The sequence below is a fragment of the Ranitomeya imitator genome, chromosome 1 (assembly GCF_032444005.1).
Source record: "Ranitomeya imitator isolate aRanImi1 chromosome 1, aRanImi1.pri, whole genome shotgun sequence".
NCBI classification, from domain to species: Eukaryota; Metazoa; Chordata; class Amphibia; order Anura; family Dendrobatidae; genus Ranitomeya; species Ranitomeya imitator.
In genome coordinates, this window is record NC_091282.1 from 121,029,342 (window position 1) to 121,054,093 (window position 24,752).

The 24,752-nt window shown below is 44.6% G+C and overlaps 1 protein-coding gene across 1 annotated transcript in view; it reads left to right on the forward strand.

The window, feature by feature from the left end:
* ANKRD31 (ankyrin repeat domain 31) overlaps positions 1 to 24,433 on the forward strand; it is a 297,365-nt gene extending 272,932 nt beyond the window's left edge. The window contains exons 25-26 of the mRNA XM_069750287.1: positions 11,309 to 11,402; positions 23,733 to 24,433. Coding sequence (XP_069606388.1) covers positions 11,309 to 11,402; positions 23,733 to 23,878 — 240 coding nt within the window. The 3' untranslated portion in view covers positions 23,879 to 24,433. The remainder of the gene's footprint in view (positions 1 to 11,308; positions 11,403 to 23,732) is intronic.
* The last annotated feature ends 319 nt before the right edge of the window (positions 24,434 to 24,752 follow it).

Sequence of the window (24,752 nt, forward strand, 5' to 3'; positions counted from 1 at the left end):
TTTCATGAGTTTTATTTTTTTTTTAATTTTGTGGAAGCATGGTTGACAAGCAATGTCTGACTTATTTGTTCATTTTCATAGATATTTTATGTATTATTACTTTTGTAAGATTCAAGTTATTTCCATGACCATTGTGGGATTTCTGTCATTAAACGAAGGGTACCAACAATTTTGACCACGTGTGTAACAATAATAATAATAATTTTTCTATAGCGCCAACATATCCCTCAGCACTTTACATTTTAGAGGGGACTTGTACAGACAATAAAAGACATTACAGAATAACAATAATCACATAAAACAACAGATACCAAGAGGAATGAGGGCCCTGCTCGCAAGCTTACAATCTATGAGGAAGTAGGGGAGACACGAACGGTGGATAGAAACAATTGCTTTCATTGTTCTTACCAGCCATAACGTAATAAATCGGGTGTTCATGTAATACTGCATGAACCAGTTATGAGCCAGAATATGTAAAAGTACAGGCACAGAGGGATATTAAAAGCATAAAGTGTGTGAGAACATGATACGAGGAATCTGGTTATGAAGAAAATTTTAAATGGGCAACACAGGGATAGTTAGATAAATATTTTGAGGCGGTAGGCCAGTCTGAAGAAATGCGTTTTTAGGGCACGAAGTCTTGGAGACGGGAGTGGGAGGTTCTGCTTATTGCCGTTGTTAACCTTAGATCATTAACAGAAAGGAGGGCACGGGTAGGGTGGTAGACTGGGACGAGTGAGGAGATGTAGGGTGGTGCTGAACCGTGGAGAGCTTTGTGGGTGAGAGTGATGAGTTTATATTGAACTCTGGAGTGGATGGGTAACCAATGACATCCATAACGACTCAAGCTCTAAAAAAAAAAAAAAAAAAAACAAGGCAGAAATGTTTAAAAGGTGTATAGAAAAAAAATGGTATCACTAAAAATGTTACTTTGTCCTTCAAAGAATGTGCCCCCCCAATTCAATTTGTTTCTATATGCGGCCGAGTTTGAGACCCCTGCTCTAGATGGTAAAATTGCCCATAGAAAATATTAATACCCTGTGCAAATGCTCTAGAAAACAATGTCCACATTTTGCCCATTTTATGGCCATAATACCCTGAGTGCCCCTTAAACAATATTGCTTATTATGTGACCATTTAACATTTAATCATGTCCAATGAGTCCCCCAATGTACAGCTCCTCTATTCATAGTATGAAGCCCACAGCTCCACTATATGCAGTATGATGGGCCCACAACTTCTTTATACAGAGTATGATGTCCCCAGTGAACTTCCTTAAACGCAGTATGATGTCTCCACAGCTCTGCTATACACAGTATGATACCCCCACAGCTGCTTTATACACAGTATAATGTCCCCACTGCTCCCCCAAAATACAGTATAATGACCCGGCAGAAGCCCGCACACTGTAAATGTAATGGCCCCCACAGTAGAACCCACATTGCATAATGACCTCCATATTGTATAATGGCCTCCACAGTAAACTGCAAACTACTATATATAATGGGTACCACATTAGCTTCCATGCAGTATAATGAGTTCAAAATTAGCTCCTACACTGTATAATGACCCCCACAGTAAACCACAAACTGTATAATGGCCCTCACATTAGCCCCCAAACTCTATAATGCCCCCCACATTACTCCCTAAACTGTATAATGGCCCCATACAGTAACATCCACACTGTATAATGGCCCCCGCCTTACCCCTAAACTGATTTATTGCTCCCACATTAGCCATCTAACTGTATAATAGCCACTGCCTGAGTCATTGAACTCTATAATTGACCCCACATTCGATTCCACACTATATAATGAGCCCTGCATTAGCTCCCAAACTATATAATGGCCCACACATTAGCCCCCAAACTGTATAATGAACCCCACAGTAAGTCTGTACACTGTATAGTGGACACTGCATTAGCTCCCACACTGTATAATGCCCCCAACAGTAAGCCACAAACGATATTAAGGGCCCCACATTAGCTCCCATACTGTATAATGGGCTCCACATTATCTCCTATACTCTATAATAATTGCCTAGAATACTACTTCCTGCAATTTGTGCCAACTTCCGTGGCTTTGTCCGGAGCTAATGTCCGGAGCTAATGTCCGGAGCTAATGTCCGGAGATTAATTGCCTAGAATACTACTTCCTGCAATTTGTGCCAACTTCCGTGGCTTTGTCCGGAGCTAATGTCCGGAGCTAATGTCCGGAGCTAATGTGCGGAGCTAATGTCCAGAGATAAGTGACGTCAACAGTGTCCAGTGTCTGATTGGTTGCCGCCTGCTGCGAGCGACCAATCAGAAACGTGCCGTACTGTGACACACTCCGCCCGCCATTTTGGTGTGATTTTTGAATTTTTACCTCACAGCAAGTTTCTACTGCGTGGAGGCGGGCCCAGTGACGTTGCTCTTCAAGCTCCTGCCGAATTTCGGCAAAAAAATGATAATACCATTTACCAAAACTATATATATTTAGTTGTGAAGTGGTTCAGTGACATTTTCACACCAATTTTGAACTTTTGTTTGGTGTTTTCTCCATATACTGCCTATTATTTTTGTTCTTTCTTACTATTATTTATTAATTGTATTATTCTTACATTTGAATAAATAAAGTATATATGGATTCTAGACTCCCGATTCTTTAGAATCGGGCTGCCATCTAGTACTCTATAATGGGCCTCACATTAGCTCCTACACTGTATAATGGGCCCTACATTAGCTCTTACTCTGTATATTGGGCCCCCATGAGCTCCTACACTGTATAATTGGCCCCATATTAGCTCCTATATTGTATAGTGGGCCCCACATTTGCTCCTACACTGTATAATGGGCCCCACATTAGCTTCTATACCAGATAATAGGCCCCCGACTGTAACCCCCAAACTGTATAATGGACCTCACACTTTTACAGGGATTACTGTGGGGGCCCTTATATATATGGGGTCGCCCTCACTGCTTTAGGGTCCCCCATTGTTTTTGATGCCCCCACAAGTTTTAATTAAACTGATAAAAAAAAGAATCATATGCTCACCTAATCCAGAATTCTGATGACTTCACCTGTGAGGTTCGGGCAGACCAACGCTCTGTCATATCGCCTACTTATGCACAGAGTACCGGTGTGCCGCGATGATGTCACTGCCCAGGTACTTTGATGTCCTGCTTGTGTGTTTGCTTCTTTTCTGTTCTGTAGACCACAGGCTTAAAGCGACCTGCGGTCTACAGAACATAGAGCAATAGTGTGGGAAGATCGTGTCTCCCTGTTTTACCGCAGGCATTAACTGAATCAGTGAGCTGCGCACGCTGATACAAGGAAGGGTAGCATAGCTCCAGGTGAGCTCCTCTGAGCCCGGGGTGACCGCACCCTTCGCCCCCCCGGATAGTCGGTAGCTACGCTACTGATCATAAGAAGTGTGTTTTCAAGATGCCCACAAAAAATGAAATACTTAAACAAAAGTAAAATTATATGCAGATACATATAAAACTGCACTTAAAAATACATTAGATAAGAGTGTTAGTTTAATACCATTGAAAATCAAGCATTGGCTTTAAGAATCCAGAAAGCCTCCAGGGCAAAAAAAAAAAATTTCTTGCATGTTCCTTTAAAAGTGGTGTACCGCCAATGGCAGCAGGCCATGCGACCACAATTTGGCCCACGAGCTGAAGGACCCGTTGCCAGCGTCGGCATCAAGCTCCCCGCCCATCATTACAAGTTCAACTGGATCGGCATCCTGGGTGCCAATACAGTTGAAAGCAATGATGAAAGAGGTAGCGCGATCTAACATACTCTCCTCCATCATTCTTGCTCTGCGTCTCAGGTCTCAGTGACAAAGAGAGGAGAAATGAGTATAGTATTTCTGTATTGTTTTCTGTATATATATATATATATATATATATATATATATATACACTCGAGTATAAGCTGAGGCACCTCATTTTGTCACGGAAAACTGGGTAAGTTTATTGACTCGAGTATAAGCCGGGTATGCATTGTCCCCTCATCCCTGTCATGGTATGCATGGCTCCTTGTCCCCTATACTTGTATGCATGTCTCCCCTGTCCTGGTATGCATGGCTCCCCCATTGCTGTCATGGTATGCATGGCTCCTCGGTCCTTGTCCTGCTGTGCATGGCTCCCCGGTCCTTGTCCTGCTATGAATGGCTCCACGGGCCCTGTCCTGCTGTGCATGGCTCCCCGGGCCCTGTCCTGCTGTGCATGGCTCCCCGGGCCCTGTCCTGCTGTGCATGGCTCCCCTGGTATCTATGCCTCCTTATCAACTATCCTACTCACCCTCCAGTATGCCCTCGCAGCATCTCGGTGGTCCCGACGCAATCACAGCTTCTCAATGGTTCCGGCTTTCTGTAGCTCTTCCTGTGCTTAGGTATCATGTGGCGCCGCTCATTAAGGTATGAATATGCGCTCCACGCCTATGGGAGTGGAGATGCATGCATATTCATTATCTTAATGAGCGGCGCCACGTGCTCGCTCCGGAAGAGCTGCTGGAAGCCAGAACCATCGAGATGCTGCGAAGGCACCGGGACCACCGAGATGCTGCGAGGGTACGCCGGTGGGTGAGTAGGATGTCTTCTGGCTGTCACTGTGCGCTGCTGTAAGAGAAATTAATATTCATTTCTCTTTAGCAGCGGGCACAGTTACAGCTGCAGCCGCCGGCTTCTGCCTACTGTGACCTGCTGCTACGCTGCTCCCCCGCTGGCTTTCTGGACAATTGACTTGTGTATAAGCCGAGGGGGGTGTTTTCAGCACAAAAAAAGTGCTAAAAAAGTCTGCTTATACACGAGTATATACGGTATATATTTTTATTTAAATATGTGAAAACATTGTGATGGCCAGAATACTGTATGGAGGACTATCGGGAGTGCAGTATACAGTATTGAGGACTATAGGGAGTGCATTATTCTATATGGAGGACTATGGGGCATGCATTATACTACATGGAGGATTATGGAGAGTGCATTATACTATATACAGGACTATGGAGAGTTCATTATTCTATATTGAGAGCTGTCGAGAGTGCATTATACTATTTGGAGAGGTATGGGAAGTGCATTATGCTAGATTGAGGACTTTGAGAAGTGCAGTATACTATATGGAGGACTATGGTGAATGCATTATACTATATAGAAAACTGTGGAGAGTGCATTATACTATATTGAAGGCTATGGAGAATGGATTATACTATTTGGAGGGCTATGGGGAGTGTAGTATACTATATGGAGGACTAGGAGGAGTGCATGATACTATATGGAAGACTGTGGGGAGTGCATTATACTATGTAGAGGACTGTGGATAGTGCATTATCCTATATCAGTGGTGGCAAACCTATAGCACACGTGCCATAAGGGGTACGCAGAGCCCTCCAGGTAGGTATGTGCGCCATCTCCTCAGGACTAGTGGTGCCACTACTCTTCTCAGCCCCCTCGTCTGTGCCCACTGCTAAAAAGAAATGAATTTTTACTGCACTGGCAGTGAAGATTAATTTCTCTTATAGCGCACACAATGTCAGCTGCAGCAGCCGGTTTCCTGCAGCTGGCGAGCTACTACAGATGCCCGCTCACTAAAGTATTGAATGTTCACCGCTCTCCACTTCAATAGGCGTGGAGTGAGGTGAATATTCATTACGTCAATGAGCAGGGACACTTGATCACTCGACTGCTGATGCTGTTGGCAGGGGAACAAGATGCTGCGAGGGCGTGCAGGGAAGGTAAATAGGATTTTTTTTTTCTAATGCTTTCTCATGGGGGCATACAAGGATGGGGGATAAGGAACCATGCATACAAGGATGGGGATAAGGAGCCATGCATACCAGGACAGTGATGAGGAGCCATGCATACAAGGATAGGGATAAGGAACCATTCATACCAGGACAGGGATGAGGAACCATGCATACAAAGATGGAGATTAGGAGCCATGTATACGTCCTGTGTGGAGGACTATGTGGAGCCATTATACTTTATGGAACTCTATGTGGAGCCATTGTACTGTATGGAGGAATTTATGTGCCTGTTATACTGTATGGAGGGGTGTGTGGGAATTACAGTTGGAGAATCATATTGTGATGGGGTCACCATTCTTTGTTGGGGGAACTGGGGGAGGGGGTTACAGTAGGGTCATCATACACTCCCTGACCGAAGTTATTTGGCTTATCCATGTTATGTAAATTAAAGCTTATAACCTGACTTTAAATTCATCCATTGGTTGTATAAATTATTCTATTGAAAGCTGAAACCCTCCGAAATGTGGTTTAGGTTAAGAAAATAAATTGGCAAAACACTGACAAAATCAAAGAATCTAGATGAACTCTGGGAGGCATGTAAGGCTACTTTCACACATCAGGTTTTTTAATTCCGGCTGTTTACGGCTCTTTAGAGAAAAACTGGAACCGGTAAAAAAAAAAAACGGAAGCCATTGACTTGTATTAGCGCCGGATGGCCCAGCGTTCCTTCCGGTGTTGTCTGGATCCAGCTACAATTCCGATTCCGGCGTCTGGAAAAAAACATCTACTGTAACGTTTTTTGTCTGAGGCTAAAAAGCTGGAAGGGCCGGATCAAGCATTTCCGGCTTTTCGCTACAATGCATGTCTATGGACGCCGGATTGCGCCGGATGCGGAAAAAGGCAGACCCGGCGGCCTGGTCTGGCATTTAAAACTGAGCATGCTCAGAACCTATTGGCCTGCCCCCAGGACACATATATAAAACAATTTCATTGAGGCCCTCACTCATTTCCAGCCATACTGCCAGCCAGAGGGCCCACACCCTACCAAGAATCTTCCAGACCCTGCCAAAAGAACCTGCCAGAGAGCGGAGCCAAACCTGCCAGAGAGTGGAGCCAAACCTGCCAGAGAGTGGAGTCAAACCATGTCTTCTTCCCTCCCGTCGGCAGCGCACTGAGGTAAATATATATGCTTTTTTAAATAATTTTGCTCTCTCTCGCTCTCTCTCCCTCTCTCTTTGTATATCTGTCTGTGTGTGTATGTATGTGTGTCTGTATGTGTGTCTGTATATATTATATTTTGCCATCTTTCTTTTTGTAGGAAGCTGCTGCCGCAGCACAAGAGGTGCTCCCAGAAGAAGAGCGAAGGGGTGGAGAAATACCTGGAGCGGGATCACAATTGGTATGTTACTTTCATTTATCGCAGAAACACAACCTCACACTACACCCAACACATAACAACACAAGATACTGATACAGAAAGAATGCAGCACAGAATACATCCAAACTGACCATTTCAGACATCACACAACACATACAAAATGATCATTATAGGTATCACATGGCACACAACACATAAAAAGGCTACATACAAGCATATAATTTTTATGTTATTTTTCTTCTAGAGATCGGATTCTGGTGCTCGATCCAGAGGTCCTTCCAGTGGCTTCCAGGGTCGTCGGCGTCAGTCAGGGCGGCCGTCATCGTGTAAGCATATACCGTATATACTCAAGTATAAGCCGAGATTTTCAGCCTATTTTTGGGGGCTGAAAGTCCCCCTCTCGGCTTATACTCGAGTCATACACAGGGGTCGGCAGGGGAGTGGGTGCGGGGGCTGTCTAATTATACTCACCTGCTCCAGGCGCGGTCCCTGCACGTCTTTTCCCCGCCACTGACAGCTTCTTCCTGTACTGAGCGTTCACATGATACCGCTCATTACAGTAATGAATATGCGGCTCCACCTACCATAAGGGTGGAGCTGCATATTCATTACTGTAATGAGAGGTAACGGTGACCGCTCAGTACAGGAAGAAGCTGCCGGCGCCAGGGAACAGACGTGCAGGGACCGCACCAGGAGCAGGTGAGTATAACTGGGAGGGAAGCGCTGCGCGATATTCACCTGCTCCTCGTTCCGGCGCCGCTCCATCTTCAGCAGTGACGCTTAGGTCAGAGGGAGCGGTGACGTGGTTAGTGCGCGCCCTCTGCCTGAACGTCAGTGCAGGAGACGCTGAAGATGGAGCGGCGCCGGAACGAGAAGCAGGTGAATATTGAAATTGCTGGGGGCTGATCGACGGAGAGGTGAGTATGTGATTTTTTTATCGCAGCAACAGCAAATGGGGCAAGTGTCTGTATGGAGCATCTATGGGGCCATAACGTTTGTGCAGCATTATATGGGGCCATAACGTTTGTGCAGCACTGTATGGGGTCATAATGTTTGTGCAGCACTGTATGGGGTCATAACGTTTGTGCAGCACTGTATGGGGCCATAACGTTTGTGCAGCACTATATGGGGCAAGTGTCTGTATGGGGCCATGATCAACGTTTGTGCAGCACTATATGGGGTAAATATCTTTATGGAGCATCTTATGGGGCCATAATCAACATTTGTGCAGCATTATATTTGGCAAATGGATCTTATGGGGCCATTATTAACCTTTATGCAGGATTATATGCGGCATATTTTAATATGGAGCATCTTATGGGGCCCATCATAAATTTTATGGGGCTCCTGATTCAATATGGATATTCAAAAACACTTAACCTACTGATGTCTCAATTAATTTTACTTTTATTGGTATCTATTTTTACTTTTGACATTTATTGGTAGCTGCTGCATTTCCCACCCTAGGCTTATACTCGAGTCATTACGTTTTCCCAGTTTTTTGTGACAAAATTAGGGGGGTCGGCTTATACTCGGGTTGGCTTATACGCGAGTATATACGGTATGTAAATTTTATTTTTTTGTGGATTTTTCTTCATGTTTACAATCTAATTTTATTTTTTTTCCCTTTTTTACAACAGGCTTCACAGCGTGCTCCTGATTCGGACGGTGAGGAGGTCGGACTTGATATTGACCTCCTGTTATGATTAGGTAATTCAGAACCACAATGGACCTTGAAGTTCAGAGCACACAAAGTGACCTGACAATAACCAAAAGACATAGGACAAGCTCTGAGACGTGGGAACTCTGCTGACCGCAATCCCTAATCCTATCCAACCACACTAGAGGCAGCCGTGGATTGCGCCTAACGCTCCCTATGCAACTCGGCACAGCCTGAGAAACTAGCTAGGCCTAAGATAGAAAAACAAGCCTACCTTGCCTCAGAGAAATACCCCAAAGGAAAAGGCAGCCCCCCACATATAATGACTGAGTAGAGATGAAAATACAAACGCAGAGATGAAATAGATTTAGCAAAGTGAGGCCCAACTTACTGAACAGACCGAAGATAGGAAAGATAACTTTGCGGTCAACACAAAACCCTACAAACAACCACGCAGAGGGGCAAAAAGACCCTCCGCACCGACTAACGGTACGGAGGTGCTCCCTCTGCGTCCCAGAGCTTCCAGCAAGCAAGAAAAAACAAGCAAGCTGGACAGAAAAAATAGCAAAACAAAAATAACACAAGCAAAACTTAGCTTATGCAGAGCAGACGGCCACAGGAACGATCCAGGAGGAAGCAAGACCAATACTAAAACATTGACTGGAGGCCAGGAGCAAAGCACTAGGTGGACTTAAATAGAGCAGCACCTAACGACTTCACCACATCACCTGAGGAAGGAAACTCAGAAGCCGCAGTACCACTCGTGACCACAGGAGGGAGCTCTGCCACAGAATTCACAACACCTCCTCATCGAGCTGATCCGAGACAGGGAGCCGCTGTGGAACATGGGTGACCGTCGCCATGCTGATATCATCATGACCCGTCGACTCTGGGAGCAAGTCTGCGAAGAGCTTATAGAGAAGTGGGAGAACCTCGATGTTCAGGCCCATAATCAAGAACGTAAGTATACTCAGTTCAGTTTTCTTGATGCATTCTAAGTATTGTTTCTAACCAATTTGTGTTTCTCCTTTTTTAACAGGTGAGAGGATTGTGAAACAGTGGAGGTCGATCATGGATCGCTTTAAGAAGGAGTTCAGCAAAGAGATGCGGGCCCCGAGTGGTTCTGGAGGACGCAGGAGCAGATACAAGTATGCCGAAGCCCTGTCGTTCCTCAGGACAACGATGGTGACTTGAAGGTAAATATTACCCACCATATGTAATAACCACTGTTTAACATGTGTAAACCTCTTTTTCTCTTTCAGCCATGGCCATGCAATATCAGTATATTAATTGTTTTTCTCTTTTGTTCCACAGAACCGTCGGGAGCACTTGGGAGCCTGCAGCAGAGTTGAACCCTTCTGGGGCAATCCCTCAGGAGGCCGCCACCGAGGGACAGTTCGACAGTCCCGGCCCTTCTGCACCTTCCCACTCTGCACCTTCCTAGCCTTCCCACACATCGGATCCCTCTGTCCCATCCGCGAGCGCTGGAGCATCCTGGCCGGTTCCATTGCATGTATCTGCTGGTGAGGATATAGCGTTTCCTGTACCCCACCCCTCTGCTACTGCCACCTCTAGTACACCTGTAACTTCGGGGCGACAGAGGCAGAGGGGTCAGGTACAGAGCTATGCGCCCGATTTGTTACACCTGAACGCATCCTTTCAAAACGGTCTCAAAGTTTTGTCCGAGCAAATGGCTGCAGGTTTCAATTTAATAAATAAAAGTATACTCGAGTTGCATACACTTCTGTTATCGATGCGTTCAGAGACAGTCACCGAACAACACTTTTTTCCAGTCGGTACTCGAGCAAATGGAGACGCTATCTGCTTCTCAGCAGATGCAAGTAATGGAATCCTGCAGTCTACTCTAGCGCTCATTGCCTCAAAAGCCGAGACTCTTGCCACCTATCCTGCACCTGCCCCCTCTTCATCCACTGTCCATCACTACAGCCACTACCATCCTCCTGACCCGTACCACCAACCTGCCCGTGCCCCATCTCACCAACCTCACCATTACCCACATCGTGCCCATGTCCTGTCCCACCAGCCAACCAGATCATTTTGCACGGGTGTGCCAGGCGCTCAAATCCTGATTGTAGGCTGGCTGCATTATCGGTATTATTACACCTGTGCATCTGTCATCCACCATCTTATCTTGGGTCCGCTGCACTCTGGTTAGTGTAATTGTTTGGAGGCCTTGGACAGGTAAGCATCTTTGCCTGCGTACTGTTTTTTTGTCAAGAATAGTGGAGGTTTTTTCCTCTTATGGTGTTTTTCATCGTTAAATGTATACATTATTTCTTTATCCATTACATTAGCTGTACAAGCAGAATATGCCTAGTGCAGGGCTGATCACTATTTGTCCTGTTCCTGATTCCCTAATCAAACAACATCTTTCTCTCCCGTCTCCCGTGAACATGTTTAATACTGTGGAGCCGGAAAAATAAGCTGCTACTAGCCCCCCCCCCCCTCTCTATAGGAAAAAAGGATTCAACTTTATAAAACTTATATTTCATGGTTGGGGGTTTAATTTTTTAGGTCACATACATTGGAAAAAAACTCTCAAGCTTTATTGGACAGGAGGACTTTGCACCAAAAATAGAAGAGCCTGATCCAGAAAGGAACATTGCTGGTAAGATGTTTGTAAGACAGAGATTACTTTTCAAGTGTTTGGAAACTTACATATAAACTTACCCATCATACCACTCAGTGTCTACAGTGCTAGTAAGCCTGGGGCTTTATGGCAGCATGAATTCATCCTTGATTCTCTGTAAAACATTTTGCAGGAAACCAAGTGAACAGTGCGCAAATTTAGACTGTGGGTTTTTGGTAGCAATTTGACAAGGTCTCCTGCAACCTTCTTATTCTTTCCAACATCACACTTTTGAGAGTTGTAGCAATGCTATTTTGCTGTTTTTTTTACTTCACCTCTGTACCAGGCCTAGTATTACAAATATACCAGCTCAAATTATAATCAAATAAGGTGCAGCAGATTTAGCAGTTTATAGTAGACTAGATGGTGGCCCGATTCTAACACATTGGGTATTCTAGAATATGCATGTTCACTTAATATATTGCACAGCCCACGTAGTATATTGCCTAGTCACGTAGTATATTGCCCAGTGACGTAGTATATTGCCCAGTGATGTAGTATACAGCACAGAGCCACGTAGTATATTGCCCAGTCACGTAGTATATTGCCCAGTCACGTAGTATATTGCCCAGTCACGTAGTATATTGCCCAGTCACATAGTATATTGCACAGCGACGTAGTATACAGCACAGAGCCATGTAGTATATTGGCCAGTCACGTAGTATATTGCCCAGCTGCGTAGTATATTGCCCAGCCACGTATGACACAGGTTAAAAAAATAAAAATAAACATATACTCACCTTCCGAGGGCCCCTTGTAGTTCGGTCACATGACCATGACGTCATCGCAGGTCCTCCTCGCGCAGGGCCTGTGATGACGTCGCGGTCACGTGACCGTGACGTCATGGCAGGTCCTTCTCCCATACACTGCATCGGAACCTGCCGCTTGCATGGAGCGGTCACCGGAGTGTCGCGAAAGGTGAATATATAATGATTTTTTATTTTTTTTAAATTATTTTTAACATTAGATGTTTTTACTATTGACGCTGCATAGGCAGCATCAATAGTAAAAACTTGGTCACACAGGGTTAATAGCGGCGGTAACTGAGTGAGTTACCCACAGCATAACGCGGTCCGTTACAGCTGGCATTAACCCTGTGTGAGCGGTGACTGCGGGGAGTATGGAGCGGGCGCTGACTGCAGGGGAGGGACTAATTGGACTGTGGCCGTCGCTGATTGGTCGCGGCAGCCATGACAGGCAGCTGGCGAGACCAATCAGCGACTTGGATTCCATGACAGACAGAGGCCGCGACCAATGAATATCCGTGACAGACAGACAGACAGAAAGACGGAAGTGACCCTTAGACAATTATATAGTAGATGTTACAGAGTTTATGTAACAATCTTCATAGAGATGGGGAATTTTCTGTATTATTTCACACAGGAAGCTGTTCCCTTTATCAATTGGTTAATTATTATTCTTTGTATGATCTAGTCAAATTATTACATAAACATTGTGCAGCTCAGCATGAGAATATCTCAGTTGGCAAGATGTTGAAAGAACCGGCTGGTTTCCGATCCCCAAAGTATCGTAGTTAGACAAAGCTCATATTAAAAACACTAAAGCCCTGATTCAAAGTGTTTTTATCAGAATTTTGGTGTAAAACCAGAAAAATATCTAGAATTGAAAGTCCTCAGTGGTTGATTTTTTATTGGCTAACTGAAAAGATGGTATCAAATTGCAAGCTTTCGAGACTGTGCCAGTGTTGCGTAGTCTCAAAAGCTTGCAATTTGTTACCTTTTAATGGCTAACTGAAAAGATGGTATCAACCACTGTGGACTCTCAATTCTAAATATTTTACTATCTACTGGCTGACACGGTACCAAGATATATATCTTTCCGGTGTAAAACCAGAAAAGTTGCAAAAGTTCAGCACAACGCAAACCTTTTTTTTTTTTTTTTTTTTTTTACAAAATGTATGACTTTTCCTAGTTTTAAACCAATTTTGGCCATCTCTTCCAAAGTGTGCAGAGCTGGGGAGGAGCTGGTACTAGACGTGACAATGCCCACCTGACAAATTTATCAAAAGTGCATTACTCCAGAAAAGTTAGGGTCTTTTCACACAGTGTTTTTGCCTACAGACATTGGTCTTGTCTGGGCTCTTCACCCACAAAATGGAATTCGGATGCATGCTCTGACGTGTATCATTTTCGGGCGTATATGCCTACTGGAGGCGGACATTCAGACGCTGTCTACTGCACCTGAAAATGATGCACGATAAAATCTTAGGGAGAAAGCGCATTAGGGTCTTTCATAAAAACACATCATAAAAAGCAGACTCCCCAAAACCTTGTCAGATGACAAATGCACTAGCAGGGTGCAGCAGGCCCACACTGATAAAGGCTTGAGCCGCACAGGTGCAAGCTACAGGTGAGAACAACCACCCACCTAAATAATGCCTAGTATCAAAAATGCACACAGATAAGGCTTGCATAAGACCCTGTTCACAGGTAGGTGTGATGCACAGTGTCTGGACAACCTATTGATCATGCCCATAGTATTAGCAGGCGGGCCGTCCAGCACTATATATAAATGCACCACACAAAACCAAGCCAACATGAAGGGGCCCTGCCGAACCCAGCAAAAATGATAAAAAGTGCAATACAAAGATGTAAAAATTAATGCTTATACTGTAATACATTAAATAAGGTATTGGTTACAATTTTGGCCAAAATGGATAAGCTTGTCCAGACACTCTGCATCTGTCACGCTGTGACTGTCCTGGTGTGAAACGACCTGACGGGTGGTCGGTCACAAAACGGCGAAACACACAAGGGTACACCGGGGACACTTTAACAACGGTGGGCCCTGTCGGTAGGGAATGGGCACCTCCTGCACTCACCTGAGGCTGTGCCATGATCTTGCTACCGTCCCTATACGGGTTCTTTCAACCCGTCACCGACCAGGATACCTAGTCCCTCACTTGCCCTGCTCTAATCCTTATGTAGGGAACTGGCAGGTGAGAGCACTGGTCCCACCGCTGCACTAATACAACACTGGGAAAGTCACAAACAACAAAGGCACAAAGAAACAATAACACCACACTTAGCTTTCTCTGCTGCAGTGCACCGCACAGCAGAGTAAGGCACCAGGAATAAGTATTCAGCTGTAGAACAACAGCACTCAGCAAGCTCCTATTCCAGCAAGGTTGGTATCCAAAGGACCTGTATAACAAACAGTCAGCTGATGCACCAGGTGACCCTTTAAAGAATGGTGGGAGTGGTCACCACCCACATCAGCAGAACAAGCTGCAATGCAATTACACCAGCGGGCACTGGGGAAAAACTGCATTAACCCCTGATGACCTGAAAGGAAAAAAGGTTTTAATCTGAAGGAAACCAGATCTGCCACAGATCCAAACATGGATCATGACAGCATCACACCTACCTGTGTGAACAGGGTCTTATGCAAGCCTTATCTGTTTGCATTTTTGCTACTAGGCAGCCACCCCTCCATTATTTAGGTGAGTGGGTGGTTCTCATCCGTAGCTTGCACCTGTGCTGCTCCAGCCTTTATCAGTGAGGGGCTGCTGCACCCTGCTAGTGCATTTGTCATCTAACAAGGTTTTGGTGAGTCTGCTTTTTATGATGTGTTTTTTTGAGTTTCTCTATATTCTCATCTTACATACAATTAAGATCTTATTCAGATTCTACTAAACTGACTCATGCTTAAAAAATACAGGAAAGACACAGTATATATCTTGATACCGTGTTAGCCAGTAGATAGCAAAATATTTAGAACTGAGGACTCTCAATTCTAAATATTTTTCATGCTTAAAAAAGCATTTGTACAGCTGCTGTAGATCCATGGGTCATAAAACTAGAATGCATGAAGATAAGAATAATTTGTGGATATCTCCCGAGCTGCTGTGTACAGAAGACGTCAAATCTCAGTGATTCATTCAAGTTTTTTTTTACTCAACGCGTTTTAAAGTGTCACGCACTTCTCCCTCAGGAAATGGCCACATATGCACACAGACACAGCAGCCGGGAAATGTTCAGAAATTATTCTTATCTTTATGAAAATAATGCACGACAGAGCACACGTTGACTCTTTCGGCATTATTATAGTCTTTGGCCACGTTGGCACATAAGTCCAAATCTCCTTTTGTGGAGTTGTGGAGAGGTTGGACGCAAGGCCCAACAGGACATACGAACATGGTCAAAAATGCTGTGTAAACATATGCTTAATTCTGCTCCTCATTGGGGTAACATTTCTGGCAAGGCACAGGCCACTGATAATAAATTTGGCTCATCTTATCTGTTGAGTGCTCCTCTTAATGAGTTAGGCACATCTTAATTTTGCGTGTTCCTCTTTAAAACTGGCAAAGTTTTAATGAATTGGGGTCTAAATTTCTCAAGTGCTGTCAGAAAAATAGTTCATTATGGAAGCCAATAATATGTTATATACTAAATAATTGTCTAAGGGTCACTTCCGTCTTTCTGTCTGTCTGTACCGGAAATCCCAAGTCGCTGATTGGTCGCGGCAAAACAGCCACGACCAATCAGCGACGGGCACAGTCCGGCGGCAAAATGGCTGCTCCTTACTCCCCGCAGTCAGTGCCCTGTTATGAAAGGCAATTCAGTACTACAATGGACATAGCGGTCAGAGCACATACAGTGAACTGACAATAACCCAAAATCATAGAACGAGCTCTGAGACGTGGGAACTCTGCAGACCGCAATCCCTAATCCTCTCCAAACAACACTAGAGGCAGCCGTGGATTGCGCCTAACTCTGCCTATGCAACTCGGCACAGCCTGAGAAACTAACTAGCCTGAAGATAGAAAATAAGCCTACCTTGCCTCAGAGAAATACCCCAAAGGAAAAGGCAGCCCCCCACATATAATGACTGTGAGTTAAAAAGAAAAGACAAACGTAGAGATGAAATAGATTCAGCAAAGTGAGGCCCGACTTTCTTAACAGATCGAGGATAGAAAAGGTAACTTTGCGGTCTACACAAAACCCTAAAGAAAACCACGCAAAGGGGGCAAAAAGACCCTCCGTACCGAACTAACGGCACGGAGGTACACCCTTTGCGTCCCAGAGCTTCCAGCAACAAATTAGACAAGCTGGACAGAAAAAATAGCAAACAAATAGCAAAGAAGAACTTAGCTATGCAGAGCAGCAGGCCACAGGAATGATCCAGGGAAAAGCAAGTCCAACACTGGAACATTGACAGGAAGCCAGGATCAAAGCATTAGGTGGAGTTAAGTAGAGAAGCACCTAACGACCTCACCAGATCACCTGAGGGAGGAAACTCAGAAGCCGCAGTACCACTTCCCTCCACCAACAGAAGCTCACAGAGAGAATCAGCCGAAGTACCACTTGTGACCACAGGAGGGAGCTCTACTACAGAATTCACAACAGTGCCCGCTCCGTACTCCCCTCCAGTCAGCGCTCACACAGGGTTAATGGCAGCGCTAATGGACCACGTTATGCCATGGTGTAACGCACTCCATTAACGCTGCTATTAACCCTGTGTGACCTACTTTTTACTATTGATGCTGCCTATGCAGCATCAATAGTAAAAAGATCTAATGTTAAAAATAATAAAAAAATAAAAATTGTTATATACTCACCGTCTGTCGGCCCCTCGGATCCAGAATAGGCCTTTCCCGCTCCTTGCAACGCTCCGGTGACCGCTCCATGCATTGCAATCTCGTATATTGTCCAGCCCACGTAGTATATTGCACAGCCCACGTAGTAAATTGCCTAGCCCAGGTAGTATATTGCCCAGCCCACGTAGTATATTGCCCAGCCCACGTAGTATATTGCACAGCCCACGTAGTATATTCCACAGCCCACGTAGTATATTGCACAGCCCACGTAGTATATTGCACAGCCCACGTAGTATATTGCACAGCTCACGTAGTATATTGCACAGCCCACGTAGTATATTGCACAGCTCACGTAGTATATTGCACAGCCCACGTAGTATATTGCACAGCCCACGTAGTATATTGCCCAGCCCACGTAGTATATTGCACAGCCCACGTAGTATATTGCCCAGCCCACGTAGTATATTACACAGCCCACGTAGTATATTGCACAGCCCACGTAGTATATTGCACAGCCCACGTAGTATATTGCACAGCCACGTAGTATGTTGCACAGCCCACATAGTATATAGAAATGTGGGCATAATATCCCCGTTGAAAAAAGAAGAATTAAAATAAAAATTAGATACTCACCTTCCGTTGGCCCCCGGATCGAAGCGGTTACCGACGCTCCTCGCGCTCTCTGGTCTGAAGAGTGCATTGCGGTCTCGTGAGATGATGACGTAGCGGTCTCGCGAGACCGCAACGTCATCATCTCACGAGATCGCAATGCATGGAGCGGTCACCGGAGCGTCGCGAGGAGCGGGAAAGGCCTGTTCTGGATCCGAGGGGCCGACGGACGGTGAGTATATAACGATTTTTTATTATTTTTAACATTAGATCTTTTTACTATTGATGCTGCATTGGCAGCATCAATAGTAAAAAGTTGGTCACACAGGGTTAATAGCAGCGTTAATGGAGTGCGTTACACCGCGGCATAACGCGGTCCATTAGCGTTGCCATTAACCCTGTGTGAGCGCTGACTGGAGGGGAGTACGGAGCGGGCACTGACTGCGGGGAGTAAGGAGCGGCCATTTTGCCGCCGGACTGTGCACGTCGCTGATTGGTCGTGGCTGTTTTGCCGCGACCAATCAGCGACTTGGGATTACCGTTACAGACAGACAGAAAGACAGACAGAAAGATGGAAGTGACCCTTAGACAATTATATAGTAGATCATGTCTGCAGCAAAAAATGGTCAAGTCAATGCCAGATGCACATAGTGGCTGCGTGCGGACATGACTATGTCAATGGCAGATTTTTCCTGCCACTGCAGTGATTACATTGTGGTTGTGCCCAGGCGATAGGTGTGCACGGCAGCTCAGCAAGGTCTACAGTCCTGCACATTGTTCATTCTGTATTTTCATTACTTTTCCTGCTGTCTCAGTAGCATCTTTAGCCTCCAGCGCTATGTTATTTATGTGTTTGGGTATACCTATTTTTGATTAAAATCCTCTTCCTGATGCAGCCAATTTTATGTTTCTTTTCATTCCCCCTCTACTTCCAAGTGCTATAATTTATATGAGGGATTATTTTTTATGAAATGAGTTGTAGTTTTATGGATGCAGAGATACAGAATGCATATTCTTTCTTTATATCTTTATTTTTAATGGGGGAAAAGTAGGGTGATAAAAAATGTATTTCTTTTTAATTCCATTGCAAAATATATACCGTATATACTCGAGTATAAGCCGACCCCCCCCTAATTTTGCCACAAAAAACTGGGAAAACTTAATGAATCGAGTATAAGCCTAGGGTGGGAAATGCAGCAGCTCCCGGTAAATGTCAAAAGTAAAAATAGGTACCAATAAAAGTAAAATTAATTGAGACATCAGTAGGTTAAGTGTTTTTGAATATCCATATTGAATCAGGAACCCCATATAATGCTCCATACATTTTATGATAGCCCCATAAGATGCTCCATAAATATATTTGCCCCATATAGTGCTGCACAAACCTTGATTATGGCCCCATAAGATGCTCCATGAAGATATTTGCCCCATATAGTGCTGCACAAACGTTGATTATGGCCCCATAAGATGCTCTATACAGATACTTGCCCCATTTGCTGTTGCTGCAATAAAAAAAAAAAATCACATACTCACCTCTCCGTCGTTCAGGCCCCTGGCACTTTCAATATTCACCTGACTTCGTTCCGGCGCCGCACCATTTTCAGCGTCTTCTGCACTGACGTTCAGGCAGAGGGCGCGCACTAACCACGTCACCGCACCCTCTGACCTGAGCGTCCCTGCAGAAGATGCTGAAGACGGAGGGGCGCCGAAATGGGGAGCAGGTGAATATCGCGCAGCGTTGCACTCCCCTCCCCGTTATACTCACCTGCTCCTGGCGCGATGCAGTCCCTGCTTCCCCAGAGCCGCATCTTCTTCCTGTACTGAGCGGTCACCGTTACCGCTCATTACATTAATGAATATGCGGCTCCACCTCTATGGGAGGTGGAGCCGTATATTCATTTCTGTAATGAGCGGTACCATGTGCTCGTTCAGTACAGGAAGAAGCTGGGAAGCCAGGGACCTGCAGGGACCGCCCCAGGAGTAGGTGAGTATAATTAGACAGCCCCCCCTTCCTCTCCCCTGCCGACCCCTGGGTATGACTCGAGTATAAGCCGAGAGGGGGACTTTCAGCCCCAAAAAATGGGCTGAAAATCTCAGCTTATACTCGAGTATATACAGTATATATATATATATCTACTATATAATTGTCTAAGGGTCACTTCCGTCTTTCTGTCTGTGTCTGTCCTTCTGTCTGTCACGGATATTCATTGGTCGCGGCCTCTGTCTGTCAAGGAAAACGGCCAATCAGCGACGGGCACCGTCCGAAAGAAAATGGACGCTCCTTACTCCCCGCAGTCACTGCCCGGCTCCCGCTTACTCCCTTCCAGCCACCGCTAACACAGGATTAATGCCGGCGGTAACGGACCACTTTATGCCGCGGGTAACGCACTCCGTTACCGCCGTTATTAACCCTGTGTGTCCTCAACTTTTTACTATTGGTGCTGCCTATGCGGCATCAATAGTAAAAAATCTAATGTTAAAAATAATAAAAAAACAAAAAACCTGCTATACTCACCCTCCATTGTCCACCGAACCGCTCGCGACGGCCGCCATCTTCCGTTCCCGGCGATGCATTGCGAAATTACCCAGAAGACTTAGCGGCCTCGCGAGACCGCTAAGTCATCTGGGTAATTTCGCAATGCATCCTGGGAACGGAAGATGGCGGCAGCCGCGCCCTCATCGCCTGCGCCAGATCCGAAGGTGAGTATGTTACAACTACAATGGCCCCTCGGATCCGAAGGTGAGTATGTTTATTTTTTTTTTGATCCCCTGCTGTAATGTCAGTATTGTCTCTGAGGGAAGACGCTGCCAGGATCAGCCGAATGATTCACTGCGCCTGCACGGAATTCGTGCAGGCGCAGTAAATCAGACCACCGCCATCTTTGTGCAGACAGATAGCGGCAGTCACATTAAAACTGTGCATGCGCTCCTCCTGTACAAAGATGGCGGCGGTCAGTGAGTCATTCGGCTGATCCTGGCGGCGGCGTGTTCGCGACAGTGTTCTGCTGGTGGTACGCGCATGAGGCTGTGTACGGCGTATACAATGTGTGTGTGGTACGTACGGCGTATACAGTGTGTGTGGTGCATACGGCGTATACAGTGTGTGGTGCGTACGGCGTATACAGTGTGTGTGGTGCGTACGGCGTATACAGTTTGTGTGTGTGTGGTGCATACGGCATATACAGTGTGTATGTGGTGTGTACGGCGTATACAGTGTGTGTGTGTGTGTGGTGCGTATGGCGTATACAGTGTGTGTGTGTGGTGTGTACGGCATATACAGTTTGTGTGTGGTGCATACGGCGTATACAGTGTGTGTGTGTGGTGCGACGGTGTTCCGCTGGTGGTACCGCGCAAGAGGTTTCCATATTGAGACACTCATCACTTAGGTGTCCCAATATGGCGGTCGGTGAACTTCCGCTGCTTGGAATTCTGGGATCCGGACACATGTGGGCGGAACAGGATGTGAAGACATTACAAGGTAAGTATATATTAAGATACAGGCTGGTTTTCACAGGAGCACCGTCATAGCAGACAAGGGAATTGGGATGGCAACCCATAGGCACCCACGTGCATTAGTGTGCCCCTGCCAGCTTAGGGAATCTCCCCTGATTACCCAATGAAATGCATCAGAATAATGGCAGAGATTCTGTAGGGATATTAAGGGCCAGATAAATATTTAGCACCAACTAGGAACTGCCCTGCAATTTGCACCGTATATGCAGGGTGTCAGGAAGGGGTTAATATACATATACTTTTTCGAATTGTTTCATATTTTATAGACTATTTGAGAATATATTAAGAATAGATAGAGCAGGACAGCCAGTAAAGTGGCATTTTTATGTAACAAAATTTCAGGGTGTATGTACACAACATCTTTTTGTGGCAAGTTACGGAGCCGTAAATAAATGTAAAAAATTGAACCTCTGCATTGCAAAGTAAAAGCGAGGTGAATGACTTATAAGACATGACCTGTTCATGCTTTAGGCAGCTTCTATACACTGTTTCATACATACAAATAAAAAAAAAAAACGAAGCAGAAAGGATTGAAAAGACGCCAGGAAAAACAACCCTGTTGTGTGCACATACCCCTATGGCATCTACAGTGCCTTGCAAAAGTATTCGGCCCCCTTGAACTTTTCAACCGTTTCCCACATATCATGCTTCAAACATAAAGATACCAAATGTAAATTTTTGGTGAAGAATCAACATGTGGAACACAATTGTGAAGTTGAACAAAATTTATTGGTTATTTTAAGTTTTTGTGGAAATTCAAAAACTGAAATGTGGGCCGTGCAATATTATTCGGCCTTTACTTTCAGTGCAGCAAACTTACTCCAGAAGTTCATTGTGGATCTCTGAATGATCCAATGTTGTTCTAAATGCCTAATGATGATAAATATAATCCACCTGTGTGTAATCACGTCTCCATATAAACGCACATGCTCTGTGATAGTCTCAGGGTTCTGTTTGAAGCACAGAGAGCATCATGAAGACCAAGAAACACAACAGGCAGGTCCGTGATACTGTTGTGGAGAAGTTTAAAAGCTGGATTTGGATACAAAATGATTTCTAAAGCTTTAAACATCCCAAGGAGCACTGTGCAAGCGATCATATTGAAATGGAAGGAGTATCATACCACTGCAAATCTACCAAGACCCGTCCGTCCCTCTAAACTTTCATCTCAAACAAGGAGAAGACTGATCAGAGATGCAGCCAAGAGGCCATGATCACTCTGGATGAACTGCAGAGATCTACAGCTGAGGTGGGACAGTCTGTCCATAAGACAACAATCAGTCGTATACTGCACAAATCTGGCCTTTATGGAAGAGTGGCAAGAAGAAAGCCATTTCTCAAAGATATCCATAAAAAGTGTCTTTAAAGTTTGCAACAAGCCACCTGGGAGACACAGCAAACATGTGGAAGAAGGTGCTCTGGTCAGATGAAACCAAAATCAAACTTTTTGGCAATTTGGCAATAATGCCAAACGATATGTTTGGCATACAGGCAACACAGCTCATCACCCTGAACACACCATCCCCACTGTCAAACATGGTGGTGGCAGCATCATGGTTTGGGCCTGCTTTTCTTCAGCAGGGACAGGAAAGATGGTTAAAATTGATGGGAAGATGGAAGGAGCCAAATACAGGACCATTCTTGAAAAAAACCTGCAAAAGACCTGAGACTGGGACGGAGATTTATCTTCCAACAAGACAATGATCCCAAACATAAAGTAAAATCTACAATGGAATGGTTCACAAATAAACGTAGCCAGGTGTTAGAATGGCCAAGTCATAGTCCAGACCTCAATCCAATCGAGAATCTGTGGAAAGAGCTGAAAACTGCTGTTCACAAATGATCTCCATCAAACCTCTGAGCATGAGCTGTTTGCCAAGGAAGAATGGGCAAGAATTTCAGTCTCTCGATGTACAAAACTGATAGAGACATACCCCAAGCGACTTGCAGCTGTAATCGCAGCAAAAGGTGGCGCAACAAAGTATTAAGTTAAAGGGGCCGAATAATATTGCACACCCCACTTTTCAGTTTTTGAATTTCCACAAAAACTAAAAATAACCAATAAATTTAGTTCAACTTCACAATTGTGTTCCACTTGTTGATTCTTCACCAAAAATTTACATTTGGTATCTTTATGCTTGAAGCATGATATGTGGGAAAAGGTTGAAAAGTTCAAGGGGGCCGAATACTTTCACAAGGCACTGTAGGTGTATATCCAGCATAGAAAGAAATCTACATTTTATTTTTCTCAATTGTTGGCTCGGTTGGGGACTTCCATACCCATCTTTTGAGGATTAAGATGTGCACCTGACCTGCCATTACCTTTGAGCGAATGGAGTCCTTTTACCTTCTTTCCGCAGAGTCCATCTTTTTCAGCAAAACTCAAGAACATAGTCTACGAAATTATTGTTTCCAGGTGAAAATAGGAGGATTAAAGGGAATCCAAGGGTTTCACGTTTTGGACTCCATTTGTCTAATTGAAGTTAATATCGGGGGTTGGTCTTAATGATGTTTTACATGAATTTAGACTGAAGTATCTGATATTGGGGGTTCGGCCAGCATGAATCTAATGATCGGTTTACGTTAAGAATATATATAATAATAAAGAAAAATTCTCTAATTTGTAGTTTCACCACCACATCGCCAAACTCCAAGTAACACACTGCTTCAGGTGAAGGAAATTCTGCTGGTTGATAAAAGTGAATTCTTCCCGAGCCATGTAATGGAGAAGTACTGGGAGGAATTCATGAACAGTAATGTCCAGGACTTTTGAAGACAACGTCCAGCTGTATTGTATTCTCCTTTACTTGTTATCATTCTCCTTTATGTTTTATTTCATTATTGAGATGTAATGTAATAGATTAAGCCTCAGTCATAAATATTGGTAAGTATGTGATATGAGCAGTCCTCTCCCAGCTGCCTGATCACACATCAGACTGTTTTATCTGTGTCGTTGTATTCTTCATGTTTTGTTTTAGCAGTAAATGTTTACTATAAGAATTTGACTAAAATCTCCTTCTGCTGTGAATGGATAAAATATGCATGAAGTTATTGAAAGCCTGATGATGATTTTGCATTATGGTGTTTCTCCTGAGTTATTTCTGGTTATAGGATAACACATCTAGCTTTAAGTTGTAATCTTGGTTTTCATGGAATTTGCTTATCTGTATGTGCTATTCATTGACCGATAGCTTGCTGCGTCCTCATATTTATGTAAATGTCTGTCACGAAATATCAGCATACCAAGCGTTAACACCTTGCAATATACATGTATATTGCGTTACAAACCGTTATAACCCGTTCAGATGAGAGGGAAGCTTTCTTTACATTTGCCTATTAAAAAATAAATATTTCCATATTTTCCTCATATTGTATGTGTGTGATTCTTTAATCTTCCACTCATAAAGGTATTCTGGCAGCAGGTTTTAGCTCCTTCAAGTGAAAGCAGTATAATGTAGGGGCAGACACCCTGATTCCAGTGATGTCACTTACTGGTCCTGATTGAATCAATCTTTAATCGGCTACAGATGTAGCAGTTCGCTAATGCTGAGCGCTGTATAACCCCGTGCACCTCACTGATTGTATAACCTAGCTCACACCACTGATTGGCAACTTTCTGAGTACACTGTGCAGGGGCAGAAAGTTAC